Raw genomic sequence first — 15982 nt, forward strand, 5'->3', positions numbered from 1 at the left:
GAAGAAAAAAATCCTTGTTCTACCTCCAAATCAAAGGCTTCCTTAGCTTTTCATCCAGGATGTTCACACAGAGCAGTAAAACATAACCAATGATGTCCCTTGCTGAAATAAATGATGAATGTTCATTTCTTCTGTCCAATGCTGCCACCAATGAGATCAGCAATACACCTACAGTACATGTAGTACTGTAATAGTGTGTTTTATTGAAGCAGCAATACACACTGTGGCTGTCAGCCGACTAGAGTACATGGAATAGTGTGTATTAAAGTGTACCATCGCTAATGCTAATCCTGCTCTTCCTGTCGGTGACATGGCAGCTGCACAAACACGGGCTTTGCGGCGGCCGATAAAACGTACCTCAACGTCGCTCAACCTCAACCTGGGCGGGATTAAACATGCAGCACACGCACGAATACACACTGCAGGTGTGGCACCTGTCTAGCTTTGAATTTAAATGAAGCTGAAAAACAATGCCAGGTTTTATTTGCGGTATGTGCGGTACAATGCTGTTTCACTGCAATACAAACAAATGTCTTGTGTGAGTTAAACACTCAGGTACAACTACACAATCCAAGTGTGCCTACTGTAGTGTATAAACACATGTAATACATATTTTAAGCAATGTGCAACATGTCAGCAAGGTTTTTATAGTAGCGGACGACACACTCTGTGCGCTCATACTGTTATCCCTCACAAATAAACTGCAAATACTTCATGATATCACTTCATGGTACACCCCTAAACAAACGACACTGATACAATGTAGCAGTCTGTGTGAAGCTCGGATAACTGAAAATTGAATGTCCCCTCAAAATGACTCCAACACCAACGTGAATGTCTGTCCAAATTGGAGCAGGTGTGTTAAATTTGGTGTGATTGCTCTCTCATACTGGTCACTCCAAGTTCAAAATGGCACTTCATGGCAAAGAACTCTTTGAGGATTGCTGCTCTACATGAAGACGTTATAGGCTGTAAGACTGAGCTGCAGCACTTAAACAGGACAGGCAACCTGTGAAGCTCTACTCTAGTAAACTCCATGCCAAGAGAGTTAAGGCAGTGCTGGAAAATAATAACTCTTTAGGTGCAATTTGTATAGTCTAATGTAAAGGTGTACAGTAATCCCTCGTTTATCACAATTTATTGGTTCCAGACGCAACTGCGATAAGTGAATATCTGCGAGGTAGGATTCCTTATTTATAAAACATTTTTTTTGGGAGTTACAGCATAGAAAACCTGTTTACGGCCTTTTGAATATGCTTTTTAACATTATTAGAGCCCTCTAGACATGAAATAACACCCCTATAGTCACATTTACACTCATAATATAATAAGAGACAATAAGACACATTAGACATAAATAAGACATACTATAGATTCACACATAAGCATTGGGAGAGTTCCTTGGTCTTTTTTGACTTCCTGTTCTGGACAGTACTTCCTGGTGGCTATTGTCTCATCAATGTAACATTACTGACACCTGGTGACCAGTGTAGAGTACTACATAGCACAACATCTTTGAATGCATCTTTTGAATGCCTTACATTTTTGTATTTTAGTTCATTTAGCCATGTTTGTGCTTGAAAAGGCTTCATTTATGCAAAAAATACATACAATTTGCTTAAATATGCATATTTCGGACAAATAATAGGCCGTATTCAACCATGAAACACTAGAGTTTTGAAAAGAGTGAAGCCGTGAAATTGGACGTGCAAAGGGATTACTCACTGTTGTTGCCAGCCGTTTAGACATGATTGGCTGTGTGTGGACTTACTTTGTGATCCAAGCTGTAGGCTGACTATATTGCGTCAGTGTCGTTTCTTCACTTGGAGACATGTGAGGGGTGTCTGACTTTTCTGACATACTGCATACTTACATTGAAGGACAAATTCCAAAGTCTTTGCGGTGCGACGAGGAGAAGACAACTGATTCCTTGCATCACGGTTTCAGTCCGTAAGGTCTGGAGTTTGTGCTTCATCTTTTGCACGACCACGAGCGAGGCGTCACCAACTCCCAAACACTATTCTGTAAAAGCAAAGACTTTCTAGTAATCCTCTAATCCTTTTATACTTTTGATGCTTGAACGTGTTGTTACATTATAATCTCAGTTGTTATGTGTTCAGATACAGTGTGTGTGTGTGTGTGTGTGTGTGTGTGAATGGCGCCACCGGATGCCTCAGCATGGGGGAGGTCCCACAATTCATAGCATTAAGTGCGCCATCTGGTCAGGAGGAAATCCTTTGACTTCATCATCAAACGCCGGGGGCTTTCGAAGGGTTAAATACACGTATTTGTGTCTGTGTGTGTGTGTGTGTGTGTGTGGAACAAAGCTATGTTCATTATGTGCACGATACATGTGTGCGTTTATGCGTGTTTGTCTTGCGCAGATACTCACAAGTGACTGGATGGAGGACAAAGACAAACATCTGGCCGTGACGTCTCACTCTGACATACAGTGGTGTGAAAAAGTGATTGCCCCCCCGTTAAAACATAACATAACTGTGCTTTATCACACCTGAGTTCAGTTCTCTAGCCACACCCAGGCCTGATTACTGCCACACCTGTTTTCAATCAAGAAATCACTTAAATAGGACCTGCCTGACAATGTGAAGTACACCATAAAATCGTCAAAAGCTAGACATCATGCTGAGAAAGAAAGTAATTGTGATCTATCAGTCTGGAAAAGGTTATAAAGCCATTTCTGAAGCTTTGGGACTCCAGCGGACCACAGTGAGAGCCATTATCCACAAATGGAGAAAACATGGAACAGTGGTGATCCTTCCCAGGAGTGGCCGGCAAACTAAAATTACCCCAAAAGCGCAGCAACGACTCGTCCAAGAGGTCACAAAAGACTCCACAACAACATCCAAAGAACTGCAGGCCTCACTTGCCTCAGTTAAGGTCAGTGTTCATGACTCCACCATAAGAAAGACACTGGGCAAAAACGGCCTGCATGGCAAAATTCCAAGACGAAAACCACTGCTGAACAAAAAGAACATTAAGGCTCATCTCAATTTTGCCAGAAAACATCTTGATGATCCCCAAGACCTTTGGGAAAATACTGTCTGGTCTGACGAGACAAAAGTTGAACTTTTTGGAAGGTGTGTGTCCCATTACATCTGGCGTAAAAGTAACGCAGCATTTCAGAAAAAGAACATCATACCAACAGGAAAATATGGTGGTGGTAGTGTGATGGTCTGGGGCTGTTTTGTTGCTTCAGGACCTGGAAGACTTGCTGTGATAAATAGAACCATGAATTCTGCCGTCTACCAAAGAATCCTGAAGTAGAATGTCCGGCCATCTGTTCGCAACGTTATGCTAAAACGAACTAGGGTTCTGCAGCAGGACAATGATCCAAAACACACCAGCAAGTCCACCTCTGAATGGCTGAAAAAAAATGAAGACTTTGGAGTGGCCTAGTCAAAGTCCTGACCTGAATCCTATTGAGATGCTGGGGTATGACCTTAAAAAGGCGCTTCATGCCGGAAAACCCTTTAATGTGGCTGAATGACAACAATTCTGCAAAGATGAGTGGGCCAAAATTTCTCCACAGTGCTGCAAGATTGCAAGTTATGGCAAACGCTTAATTGCACACTGCAAAAACTGAATTTTAAGAAAGTAAAAAAAAGTTCAATTTTAACCAACCATTTTTTTATTTCATATAAAAGTCACACTGTTTTCTTTTAAATAAAAGAGTTCCATCCATATAATTTGCATCTTTCTTGTTGAAAAGCTCAGACCGGTTAAGACGTAACCAACATAAGAGCCGAGTTGATAGCATGTTGGCCCCACAATCAGGCAACCCTGGTTCAAATTCCCGTCGGAACACCTCCATACGGAGCCCGCATGCTCTACCCGTGGGTGTTCTCTGTGTATTCGGCTTCCTTCCACACTCCAACAATATGCATGATAAATTCTAAATGTAGGAGTATTATTCTATTTTCTTACAATTTCTAGAGTCTCCAATTAACCTCTAAGCATATGGCAGGAACCAATACAGATGGGGGAGCAAGTGAGTTCCACACAGATGTGTTCCAACGGGAATTTGAACTCAGACTGCCTGATTGTGGGTCTAACATACTAACCACTCGGCCACCCTGCAACAAACAGCTTTTTTGTGTTGGCATGTTAGCTATGCTGGTTGCTTCTTTTCAACAAGCAGGAAGCAAATGACATGGATGGAACTTTTTTTATTTAAAAAGAGTGTGGTTGTACCTCAGATTCACTTAATTCAGGAAAACCTTTTGTCATAAACACTTTCAGAAATCCCTTTTGGCATGATTTGCATATAAATTCACTAGTTTTTACATGTATAAACTAGATAAAAAGTGTATTATTTTCTTGAATCAAATTTAATCATTTGACACATTTACACAGATTTTATGACTAGATTTAATTTATAAATCTTGGTACGCTCTATGAAATTTGCTGTTCAGCCTTCACATTGGTCCAAAATAAGCGAGTCTTTACATTTATTTTCTGTGTGAGTCCATTCTTAAATTTAAAAAGTTTAGAAACTAGTTTTATTCTTAATTTAAGACAAATATTCTTAATCTGTTGTTGAAAGCGAATCAAAATAAGGTTTTTAGCTTGTTATTAGAAAAAAATTACTAATATCTGCCAAAAAATATTTTTACATGAATTGGCTAGCTGTACTTTCTTAATATAGTTTTATTTTCCTCAAATAAAAATTGCAGTGTTGTTCCGAAATCAGCAAATCTTTAGATATATTTTCTGTGTGAGTCCGTTGTTAAATTTAGAAAGTTAGGTAAGCAGTTTTTGCTCTTAATTTAAGGCATATATATATTAATCTGTTGCTGAAGAATAATCAAAATTAGGTTTTTAGCTTGTTATTAGAAAAAAGATCTAATTTCTGGCAAAAGAAATATCTGCTGAGAAATGGCTAGCTATACTTTCTTAATATAAGATTATTTTTCTCAAGTAAAAATTGCTAGACAAGGTATTTTTTCTTTTTAGGAAAAAAATAAGTGGTTGCTAAAAATGCTACTTTTACATCTAGAATCTGTAGAAACATTTTGCTTATCTAAGGACAGATCTAGACTCATAAATGCAAATTTTATCTCAATTTAGGAATCTTATAAGAGCATTTGGCTTAATTCCTACCTTGTAATAAGAACATTTGACTTAAATCTAGTGTTTGATTAAGAAAAACTTGCTTATTTTAGGACTCATTACTGTATATTCTTAGAAGTCACAAGAAAAATATTTTAAAAAGTCACAAGAATTCTAGCGAGGCAACTTTCGCTTACCCCATCGGCAGAATTTTTTGCTTGAAATAAGAAAAGTTGTCTAATTTTAATATAATTTGGCCTTCTTTCAAGTATGGCTGTTTTTGCAGTGCAGTTGTTGCTACTCTGGGCGGCCCAACCAGCAATCACTTGTAAGTTTGGAATTTTTTTCTCCCTTAATAATAAAAAGTTTCATTTAAAAACTGCATTTTGTGTTCAGTTGTGTTGTCATTGACTAATATTTGTTTGATGATCTGAAACATTTAAGTGTGACAAACATGTAAAAAAAAAAAAGAAAAAAAAGAAAAGAAAAGAAATCAGGAAGGGGCAAATACTTTTTCACACTACTCTACATGTCAAGCCTCAAAGTCATACAATCTATATTTTTACTTCTCTAGTGGAATTCAAACCCAATTTGTGGTGAAAAACAGTTCCAATTGCCATTCTGAGCATATCAAAGAAAATGTGAACATTTGCTTTTTTATATGCATAAGCCAACATCCTTGGCTTTTATTTCGTGATGCTACAGAAGACTAGCACTGATGGGATGGCAAAGCGGAAAAGTGTGATGATAACCATAGCTCATTGCGAAAAGTAAGGAAATCGGTACTTGCGTCTCCGTAGTGGCTGCTCAGTACAATATGGCTACAGCGACAATAACGCCACACTGGAAACCCATACTATGAAGAGACTCCCCTCCCAGGCATATGTCGATACTGTACTTCTAACTACGTACGCCACTCGGCCTCGAATTTAACGTTGAGTATGCGATCCATCTATGCATCCATCCATTTATTTCCGCTTATTTGGGTCTGGGTCGCGGGGGCAGCAGTCTCAGTATGGCAGTACAGACTTCCCGGTCCCCAGCCACCTCTTCCAGTTCCACCGGGAGGACACCAAGGCGCTCCCAGGCCAGCTGTGAGACATAATCCCTCCAGCGTGTCCTAGGTCTGCCCTGGGGCCTTCTTCCAGCTGGGCATGCCCGGAACACCTCACCAGGGAGGCGTCCAGGAGGCATCCGGACTAGATGCCCGAGCCACCTCAATTGGCTCTTCTCGATGTGAAGGAGCAACGGCTCTACTCTGAGCTCTTTCCGGATGATCAAGCTCCTCACCCTAAGAGATAGGGTGAGGAGCTTGTTCATCCAGCCACCCTACGGAGGAAACTCACTTCAGCCGCTTGTATCCTCGATCTCGTTCTTTCGGTCATGACCCAAAGCTGATGACCATAGGTGAGGATGGGAACATAGATTGATCGGTAAATTGAGAGCTTTGCCTTCCGGCTCAGCTCTTTCTTCACCACGACGGTCCGGTAGAGCGACCCCATTACTGCAGACACTGCGTCGAGTCACCTGTCGACCTCACGCTCCAACCTTCCCTAACTCGTGAACGAGACCCCGAGATTCTTGAACTCCTCCACCTGGGGCAGGACCTCATTCCTAACCTGGAGGGAGCAATCCACTCTTTTCCGACTGAGAACCATGCCCTCGGATTTGAAGGTGCTGAGTCTCATACCAGAAGTTTCACTCAGATGCAAACCATCCCACTAAACGCTGAAGGTGACAGCCTGATGAGGCGATCAAGACGATATCATCTGCGAATAGGCCCCCAAACTGGACTCCCTCGACGCCCTGGCTGTGCCTAGAAATTCTGTCCATGAACAATATGAACAGAATCGGTGACAAAGGGCAGCCTTGGCGGAGTTCAACACTGACCGGAAACAGGCTGGATTTACTTCTGGCAATGCGAACCAGGCTCCTGCTCCGGTTGTACAGACCGAATGGCACGTAGTAGCACCCCCCCCAGGACAGTTTTTGCCACAACCACCGGCAAAGCCGCGTGCCACTTGGCCTGCCGCTCCCTGTCAGCTGCCTCAGGACTACCACAAGCCTAACTTCTTTGTACACTTGTGTGACGGTCTCTCTCCGCATCGTCCAAAGCGTCTATGATGACTTATGGTGACTCTATGACTTATCTTCTAAATGTTTTGTTGGTTATATGTCTATATATGAACAGTGGCTAAGATCTTTTTACACTTGAATGTTGTTTAAAACACTTAATATAGGTTCTATGATGGCGACAGTTTGACCCTGGAACAGATGACTTAATTTACATTGTTTCCAATGGGAAACAAAGATTCCAAATTGGTTCAAATCAAATATTGTGTGATTGCAATCTGTAAAAGTTTGATGTGTACACACACAGGATGCCAAATATGGATGGCTCTATGCTACATTGCTCCCCCTGCTGGGTGTACAGTGCAGTATTGTACTGTGTTACATCCATACAGTAAATACATACCCCAGTGCGAGGACATCGTATCTGGGCGTACCACTCCTGACAGTAGAGGCACACCTGCACGCCTTGGCCCAGGAAGAGACACGCCCACATGATGATGTTGAACACGGGGCTCTGTCGCTTGTCGTTCATGGTGAAGTTGAACACCACTAAAAGATGAAGAATGCAGATGATGATGATGAAGTTTGATAAGATAATATCATACAGATCTTTTCATATACCTGTTTAAATGATCTCACATCTAAAGTAAAAACAAAAGTTACAATTAGCGATGCTCCGATCAGGGTTTTATGCTGCCGATTCCGATACCCGTCATCCATGAGTAAAACTGCCAAAACCGACATGGATTAACTATAAATTTGTCAATGTATTTATGAGTGCTTTTGTCATATAAGGGTGAGATGGGGTGGGATGGCGGGGTGGGGTCGGGGTTGGGGATACGGGGTGGCAGGTCAACATGATTTTTCTTTTTTCATGGGGCCCAGAATTCCTGGCTGCACCCCTGCTATTGGCTATACGATATCAAAAAAGGAACCATAAAATCACCTTGATTTAGACATAAATATGTTTTACTTACTTTTTCAAGACAACATATATCACTCGTGAAGCTTACAGAGGATGAGACCCCTTCTTTACGGAAACTTTGGCTGTGAGAGTACAATGGTGGAGACCCAGCAGGACTTCCAGGTAGTAGCTGGGCTCCAAGTGAGAGAGCAGTCCACAAAGCCGGTGAGAAAGGCTGCTCATCTAGTCTGATGAATTCAATTATTTTTCCGGTTATGTGCTTAGCCTTCTGACTGTCACGCACATACGGGCGAGTGTTGTCCAGCGTTTTGGCTGCGTTAGCTTTTGTTTGACTGATGATCGCACCGTGAGCCTCGAAAACTCACCACACTCCGTCAAGTGTTTGTTCTTCAAATACCGTATTACGTTAAAGCTTTTTTACGTACTATCACCGCATGGCATGTGTTGGCAAGGAAGTTCCACACGGCAAATAAGATTGTTTTTGTTTTGGCACACCTGGCCACTGTGAAGGAAAGTGGGAGAAGGATGCTACCCAAGACGTTAGCGCAAGACACTACACTGCACGCAGGGATCGCTGCAGCTGCAATAGTACGAGCCACAGGCAATCGGCTTTTGTGTTCGGTGTTGAAAGGCATTCATCAGCATATGCTGATTACGTGCTATTCCACGGAACTTGGCCGATAATGACTGGTGTCCGATCGATCGGAGCATCCCTACTCACAATGCATATATATAGATTGTAATACTCTGGGATGTACAGTATGTCCTCAACAATAAGTTTATACTTCACCTCCAAAGATGGCAAAGAGGACAAACATGACAGGATAGAAGAAGCCAAAGCCCATGGCCAATGCGTACTCGTGCACGATGGCAGACACGATGAAGACGGACAGCATGGCAGCTGTCCGGAATTTTCTTTTTGACAGCTGCGGGGATCAGAGAAGGAACAAAAGTAGGTCAGAAGTCAGCTTGCTACTGGGACAAATCTGACTGCAAGAGTGACTATCCAGCCGGTTGTGACAGAATTACCCAGAGGAAGTCCCTGTAGCCGTAGTAATACAACCAGTCATGAACCACCACATTCCATGTGCGGTAGTAGTTGGCAAAAGACGTGGAGTTCCACCAGTCCTGTGTGACAAATACAACATCGTTTAATAGGGGTTTTCAAATTGTGGCAAGTGAGCCTCCTATTAGAAAATACAGTCCGGGTCGCCCACTGCTCACCCACAAACTGATTTTCTGCAGCATATTTTGTTCTCACCCCAGACTCTGTTTACCCTCAATGTAGAAATTAAACATCTATTAATTTTGCCTTTAAACATACAGTAACTGAAGTTAGCTTAGCAGGTTTGGCCAAAACAAAAATTCTTGATTATTCTCAAGTTGCTGCACCTCCCCGAAAGTCTTCTGGCGCCTCTCACCGTAGATCCGCTTCACACTTTGAAGACCACATAATTTTGAAGGTTAGAAGAAATGATGTCAGGATTTACATGTAGTGAGGACAATTATATGTACAATTTATACAAATAAAAGAAACTGTTTTGCTACTGAAGGTTACAAATTAGGTTATCTTTGAGTAAGATAGCTGACAAAATCAAAAGTAATCTTGTTTTCACACTTGACCTCAGCTACCTGGCCTCTCTTGTATCATCCAAAATCAGCAGGCACTCAGTGGAATCCCCTGCACATTCATGATTCCGCATTCATGACCCCACTAATTTCATATATATTTTATTTAGATTTTAATTATATATACATTTATTTATTTTTTTTTATTAAAAGATATTTACTGTAATTAATGTATTAATTATGTAATAATATACTTACCTGATATACATGTAATAATTTAACAATATGACATAATTTAATATAAAATATATATATAATAATTTAAATACAACAAATAATAATTTATACAAACGTTGATAACTTAATAAATAATAAGAATAAAACAGACCTTTTCTGCAGAAACACATCTTATTCACCGTAAGTTGGTCATAATTTCTAAATATGTGAAATATGTGAATAAAATGTGAGAATAAAATGTGAGAATAATGTGAGAATAAAATGCACAGCATTCATGTACCACTGTTAGAAAGAACACAATTTTTGTATGTCTATGTCTTTATGCATCACTGATAATGTTGTTTTTTATTTCAGCGTTGAGATTTCACACTTTGTTCAGCGGTCCTTGAATGCACCTCAGGTGCTGTGAGATGCAAAAGCTCGTTTGGCTGCAGAAGCACTACCTTCGACAGTCATCACTCATCTTACATTATCATCCATTAGCGGTGAGTTGCTATACATTTCATACTGTAATATAAATTAATAAGTGTGTGAGTGAGCATGCACTGTATTTGTTAGACATTAATAGATCATCACAGAATGTCTGAACACAAAGGAGACCTAAAGAAGCCTCTGCAACTTTGGTTTATGCTGTGATGAGACTTATAAATAAGCACTAATAGAAAAGATGACTGTTGTGCATGTGGACATCATGTGACTCACACACACACATTACACTATACATGATGGTGGAGTAAACTAATCAATCAGTGATGGCGGGGTCACATGAGCACACAGCCGGCGGGGGGATAGGAAGTGATCGACCACTGGCACATACAGAATTAGACTGACAGGATCTAATGCGCCATGAAGAAGTTAGGTTACCATCAGGGCACGCCTCCCTTGAACATCACTGCTCATTCCATCCATCACATGACCTTTACTTGTCCTACGTAAGAAAGTCTCACGACTGAGTTGGCTTACCTTGTAGAACATTCTGTCGGCAAAACGAAGAAGCTCCCCAAAGAGGTTGAGCCAGCAGTGGAGGAAGGCGAAGAAGCATAACAGCAGCAGCATTATACCTGAGGGGGTGGGGGATGACACAGTATTAGGAACACTTTTAAAATTCCGGTCACATTTTTTTTTCAGTCGTCCTTTGTTGGTTTGTCTTTAGTAGTTATTAGTCAACTCATTCAATTTTGGTGCACTCTTCCCGTGTTAATGAGAAAATCTTTGGGGAAGAGATGTTAGGACAATGTTGTGCGACGACAATAGATCAGTTTCTTCTGGCCCAGAGTCAGCAGTTCATTTGCATCTCAAAAAGAAGGGACATTCCTTTGAGGATAACAGTCCAAATTTTGGATAGCCAGGACTGCTGGTTTGAAAGAAGTGTGAACAAAGCCATTTACTTGTATGTCAAACTAGAAAGGGAGGAGGAGTTTTATGCCATCACCTAGTGTCTGTTCATAACAATGTCCAAACATCACTCCCCCAAAGATTGTCTCATTCCATGGAAAGCGAAGGCACTAAGAAGATGCTATGCCACCAGGCAGGCAAACGACCTATTACTATGCAGAATTGCAACAAAACAACAACAACGACAAGTCCAGAGTTGTTTTTAAATGTGGAGACTCCACACTTAAAATTTTCGAACTGAAAAAGCTTTTTGGATTACAGGTGAAACGTCTTCAACAAACAAGAGTCCAGTTTCCTCCATTCAGCCTTTGCAGATTGTTACCGAGTTGTTTTAATGCAAAGATGTGATGCTGTAACCAGGGGTTAATTTACTGTTGGCATTTCGATTTTTCTGCGGTGTCGTTCTTGTCAGAGCGCACGCTATTGATTGCAACACGGTGCTCCACCATTTTTTATCAACACTTTAGCATTTTGCCAAAGTCTGTGTTCTGTTGGGTGCTCTACTAGTTGTAAATTGGAAGTGCGCAACAATACATGTATCGGAAACCATTCAATTCAGTGGTCTTGATTCGATACTACTATGAATCAAATAATATTGTAACCTAAGTCACAAAACGTCACATGACATTGGTCAGCTGACATCAAAGTGCCCTCTTGAGCTGCTGTTGCTCCTTTGCAGCAAAGATGAAAACGCCGCAGGCGGAAGCAATCAGTGGCCCCTGTCTCAAACGGCATGCAAAACTACATTTTTTCATACAATAAAAGCCTTCACTCCATTTTTAGCGCGGCTAGTTCCATGCAAACCCCCCAAAAAACAGTCACTTGTGCTGTGCACGCACTGAATTCCATTGTTGCTGTTATTTTAGAATGAATTGAAAAAAATCTTCTTATGGCTTCAGTTTTTTATGTGTTGCCTTGACTTGGGCTATATTGTCATTTTGATAATTGTTTTTGTTTATTTTATTATTGTAATGTAATAGCAAACTGGAAGTGCGGAAATAATGAACGCCACGTAGTTTAACTTAAATATATTGAATCTATGAGCAGAAGAATTGATTAATTATGTGTAATGATCTTTATTGCTATGAATCGAATTATTATTTTATTATTATTATTATTTTTACAAGGTGCTGTTTTTGTTTTACATGGTTCTGACGTCTAAGTATGCACAGCATACAGAAAATGAGGCAGGTACAGTTGCACCACATACATTTAATTTAAAAACTGTACACTGACGCTAAAGTATCAAACCAAACCGTGGATTTTCTATATCGTTGCACCCCCAGTAAATATGGTATATTAGGAGATGCTCAGCTATTTGTTGGCCTAATCTACTTGCATAACCTTAAAATGACTCTCCGCTGCCAGTTAAACATTCACTAACTTACATAGATAAGCGATAGCATAGAAGTTGTTACTGTTACACTGTACACATATGAACTTCCCTTCTAGAGGAGTGTGTCTGCAATGCTATTAGGCTAGTGGGTAATAATCACTACCTGGTAGTATTGAGTGGAAGACAGCGAGAACCATGGCTCGTTTACTAAAAGGCTGGTTGGTGTCGGACGTGAAGACGGGCACACAGAGGCGCACCAGGATGAAGTAGCCATAAAAGAGGCAGCCAAAGATCTGCAGATAGAGCGCAGGCAGGATAAAGAATAGATGCAATTACACTGAAGGGGAAGAGAAACAGCAGACTATTGAACGCATTTTACCATGGTCAGAGTAACGGCAACGTACTTCCACCTAATGTGTGTGTTCCTGCAAAAAAAACACAGAAATGCAAAGCAATTGGACCATAGCAAGCTTATAGAGCTTGGGTGCAAGAAGACCTTGTCTCACCTGGGATATGATTCTCTGTAGATGAGAGTCGGACAGAACAGGAAGTAGAGATAACTGGAACTTGTTGGGAACCTGACGTTCTCTCCTGAAATGCAGTCAAACCATCAAACTCACAGCAGTCGTGTGAATTAGCTGCCATTTAAAACAATTTTGCTGCCATTTGTAAGGTTGGGCATCGTTTGAATTTGAGCAATTCTGGTTCCGATTGAGATTCCTCATTTCAATTCCGGTTCATAACGATTCTCGATTTCCATTCTTTTAAGAGGTAAGGTCATAAATGTTTAATTGAAAGTTCTAAGTTCTTGGATGAAATGTCTGAATGTCTCCATGATTTTAAATTATATGAACTCTTGATGAATGACTTTACTATGAATTTCTCACAGGGCTACTTTTAACCAGCATGTAAAGATCAAACCATTGAACTTGAACATACATGTTTGAAAGTCTCTTTCCATAGGCGTACACATTCACAAATGATTTTTATTTTTGAAAACCTCATGAAAAAACAATGACACATACTGTATGCTGTTGTTTATGTGTTGGGGAGTGTGTTATGATGTAGAATAGACAGTGTAACTTAACCATGTTACTGAGTTCCTACTAACGTGCGTGCAGAATGTTGACTGTTTGATTTAGAAAATATAGCGTTTTTTTTTTAACAAACTCCCTTCAACGCAATAGTAATTTATTGACGGTTCCTAGTATAAACAACCAGTGATTAGAGTGACACTTCCCGTGCAAGCTCCCCGCACCATTACAGAGCAGTCCGGACAAAGTGAGGGGGAACTACCGCTGTTCCTATGTAGCCGAATATCCAACTGCCAACGTGAAATTAACAGCGACGGAGATGAATATCCAATGTCCAATGTGAAACTAACTTCAACACGGTATACAACTACGGTGAATGGCGCAGCGTTAACGTCAGGTTGTTTGTATATGAGTAAGTACACAGCCTTACGTTAGCTGGATATTTCAGCTGGCCACCGTATTCGCAATATATAGCGCAGTATCATTCGCAAGTATAATTTGTTTGCTGCTGTTGGCATAATATCAACGTAATTTATTGTTTTACTGCGTAGCATAGTGTGTCAAAAACAGGGCACTCCCCTTCTTCTTCGTTGGTGTTATGCTGCCATTTTTGCCGGTTGTCAGGCGGGTCGATTACCGAACATAGGCATAACATTTAAAAAAAATTAACAATTCCGGGAGAATCGGAATGTTAGTCTCGGTTCCCATCGATGCTCGATGCCCAACCCTAGCCATTTGTAAATTACATAACTATGACTGGCGAAACTCATCAACGCGTAGAAAGCCCTGCACACGGGAGGCGACGAGTGGCTGTGGTCTGTGACATCGGTGAGCGACGCGTTCACATCCAGAGCAAATTACTAGTCTTACACAGTTTTGATTGGCTGTTAGATTTGGAGGGAATTTTGGGGTATGAAAGTAGTTCAGAGGAGAAAAAGCGGTTGGTGTTCATCAAGTACTCTTGCTAGTACCGGATCTTGCTAGTATCGGAGATAAACTTACATAAATGTCTGTGTAAACTCACCTATATGTTTACTCTGGCGCCAGCAAGTTCCCATGCTGCTGCTTTTTTGTTTACATCTCTATATTCTTTTTAGAAATCTCAAATAGCTCCGGGAAATCTGACACAGCAAATATTATTTTTCCTCCTTGTTTACCTGCGAGAGTAGTGAATAGCATCCTGTCCGCTCATTGGTCGGTCAATGAAACACCCGCAGATTGGTCCTCGTTTGGGCGACAGCAATGAAAAGCTGAACATTTTTCAACTTTCTGGGATTGCTTCGCAAGCCAGCGTATGCACGCACACAAAATTTAATATGCACAAATTTCACGTGTCACCCTGTCACGCAGGTTCCACTGAAAATGAATGGACTAGAGGCAACGTCACCTTCCATATGTAGAGCCCATCACACGAAGCCCAGGAAACATCATGAATGTTTTTTTAAACGCCTATGCATGTTCTAAGGCGCACGCTTGCACGTGTACTGCTGCATGAAATGAAACCAACACCTCAATTCAGGTCAATAACTTCATGTTCTGTTGTTAAGGTTTTGAAACATGACATAATGTCACACATTGTGATACAAACCAAAAAGCTGTTTTACCCGTTGACACACAACCGCTGCAACCCAACCCTGCACTCCTGTGGTAAGCCCGAGTGATTAATTCAGTGAGATACCTTAGCATGTGGAAAAGTGATATGTTGTTGTCTCTGTGAGTAATGAGGCTAGCGTAAAAATAAACAAATTACTGTAGTACGCTACCTGCTTTGGGTGCGTTCTTCATAATAATGGGGGCAGACTCCCTCATGAATGAGTAGCTCTTCATCAGGAATCGAATCTGCAGAAGATGTTAGTTAATAAGTAATATCTTAGTCACTTTATGAGCTTTGTTTTATCGCCTCTGCATTTTGTCATGACATGTATCAGTGCAACCAACGGTTACTAAAATGTCATGACCGTGTCATCGGGCACAATGCGTCATCAAGGTACATGTACAAACCAACCTAAACCATACCTCGTCTATAGAAATTAAATGTTTTCTTTTGCCTTAACTTACCTGCTCCAGTATGACAATGAAACGTGAGGCTGGCGGCAACTGGTGCGCCACCACCATGTAGATGGGGAACAGTCCCAGAATGCAGGTTTGGAGGGCAGCCAGGACCAGACCTGTCCCCACAGATATACCCAACTTGGAGGTGGAGCTGTGGTATAAAGATCCCCAAAACACCAGGGCATAGTAGGGGAGGAGCAGGGTGTAGACAAACATCAGCGCCCACACCCAGGTGACAGTTCCCAGCTTCCCAAAGGCATAGAAGAGCAGGTCAAACTCCAGAACCAACCT

The 15982-nt window shown here is 41.1% G+C and overlaps 1 protein-coding gene across 1 annotated transcript; it reads right to left on the minus strand.

Annotated features, from left to right (window-relative positions):
• Window positions 1-126: 126 nt before the first annotated feature.
• On the minus strand, window positions 127-14791 carry soat2 (sterol O-acyltransferase 2). Its single transcript, XM_054785534.1, has 9 exons — window positions 14664-14791; window positions 13112-13196; window positions 12985-13030; window positions 12769-12898; window positions 10838-10935; window positions 9098-9196; window positions 8859-8994; window positions 7547-7692; window positions 127-2022 (listed from the first exon to the last, which is right to left on the minus strand). The coding sequence occupies exons 1-9, from the start codon at window positions 14695-14697 to the stop codon at window positions 1972-1974; spliced, it is 825 nt and encodes a 274-aa protein (XP_054641509.1). The 5' UTR covers window positions 14698-14791; the 3' UTR covers window positions 127-1971.
• Between the last annotated feature and the right edge of the window lie 1191 nt (window positions 14792-15982).

This window comes from Dunckerocampus dactyliophorus, chromosome 8 (genome assembly GCF_027744805.1).
Source record: "Dunckerocampus dactyliophorus isolate RoL2022-P2 chromosome 8, RoL_Ddac_1.1, whole genome shotgun sequence".
Classification (NCBI taxonomy): Eukaryota; Metazoa; Chordata; class Actinopteri; order Syngnathiformes; family Syngnathidae; genus Dunckerocampus; species Dunckerocampus dactyliophorus.

Bases quoted from the DNA above. Each gene is read 5' to 3' on its own strand.
- soat2 (XM_054785534.1), bottom strand. From the start codon at position 14,697: ATGGGAACTTGCTGGCGCCAGAGTAAACATATAG. The intron at 13,197-14,663 runs GTGAGTTTACAC...ACTGCATTTCAG, and splicing joins GCGCCAGAGTAAACATATAG to GAGAGAACGTCAGGTTCCCA. The intron at 12,899-12,984 runs GTAAAATGCGTT...CTCTATCTGCAG, and splicing joins TTGCCGTTACTCTGACCATG to ATCTTTGGCTGCCTCTTTTA.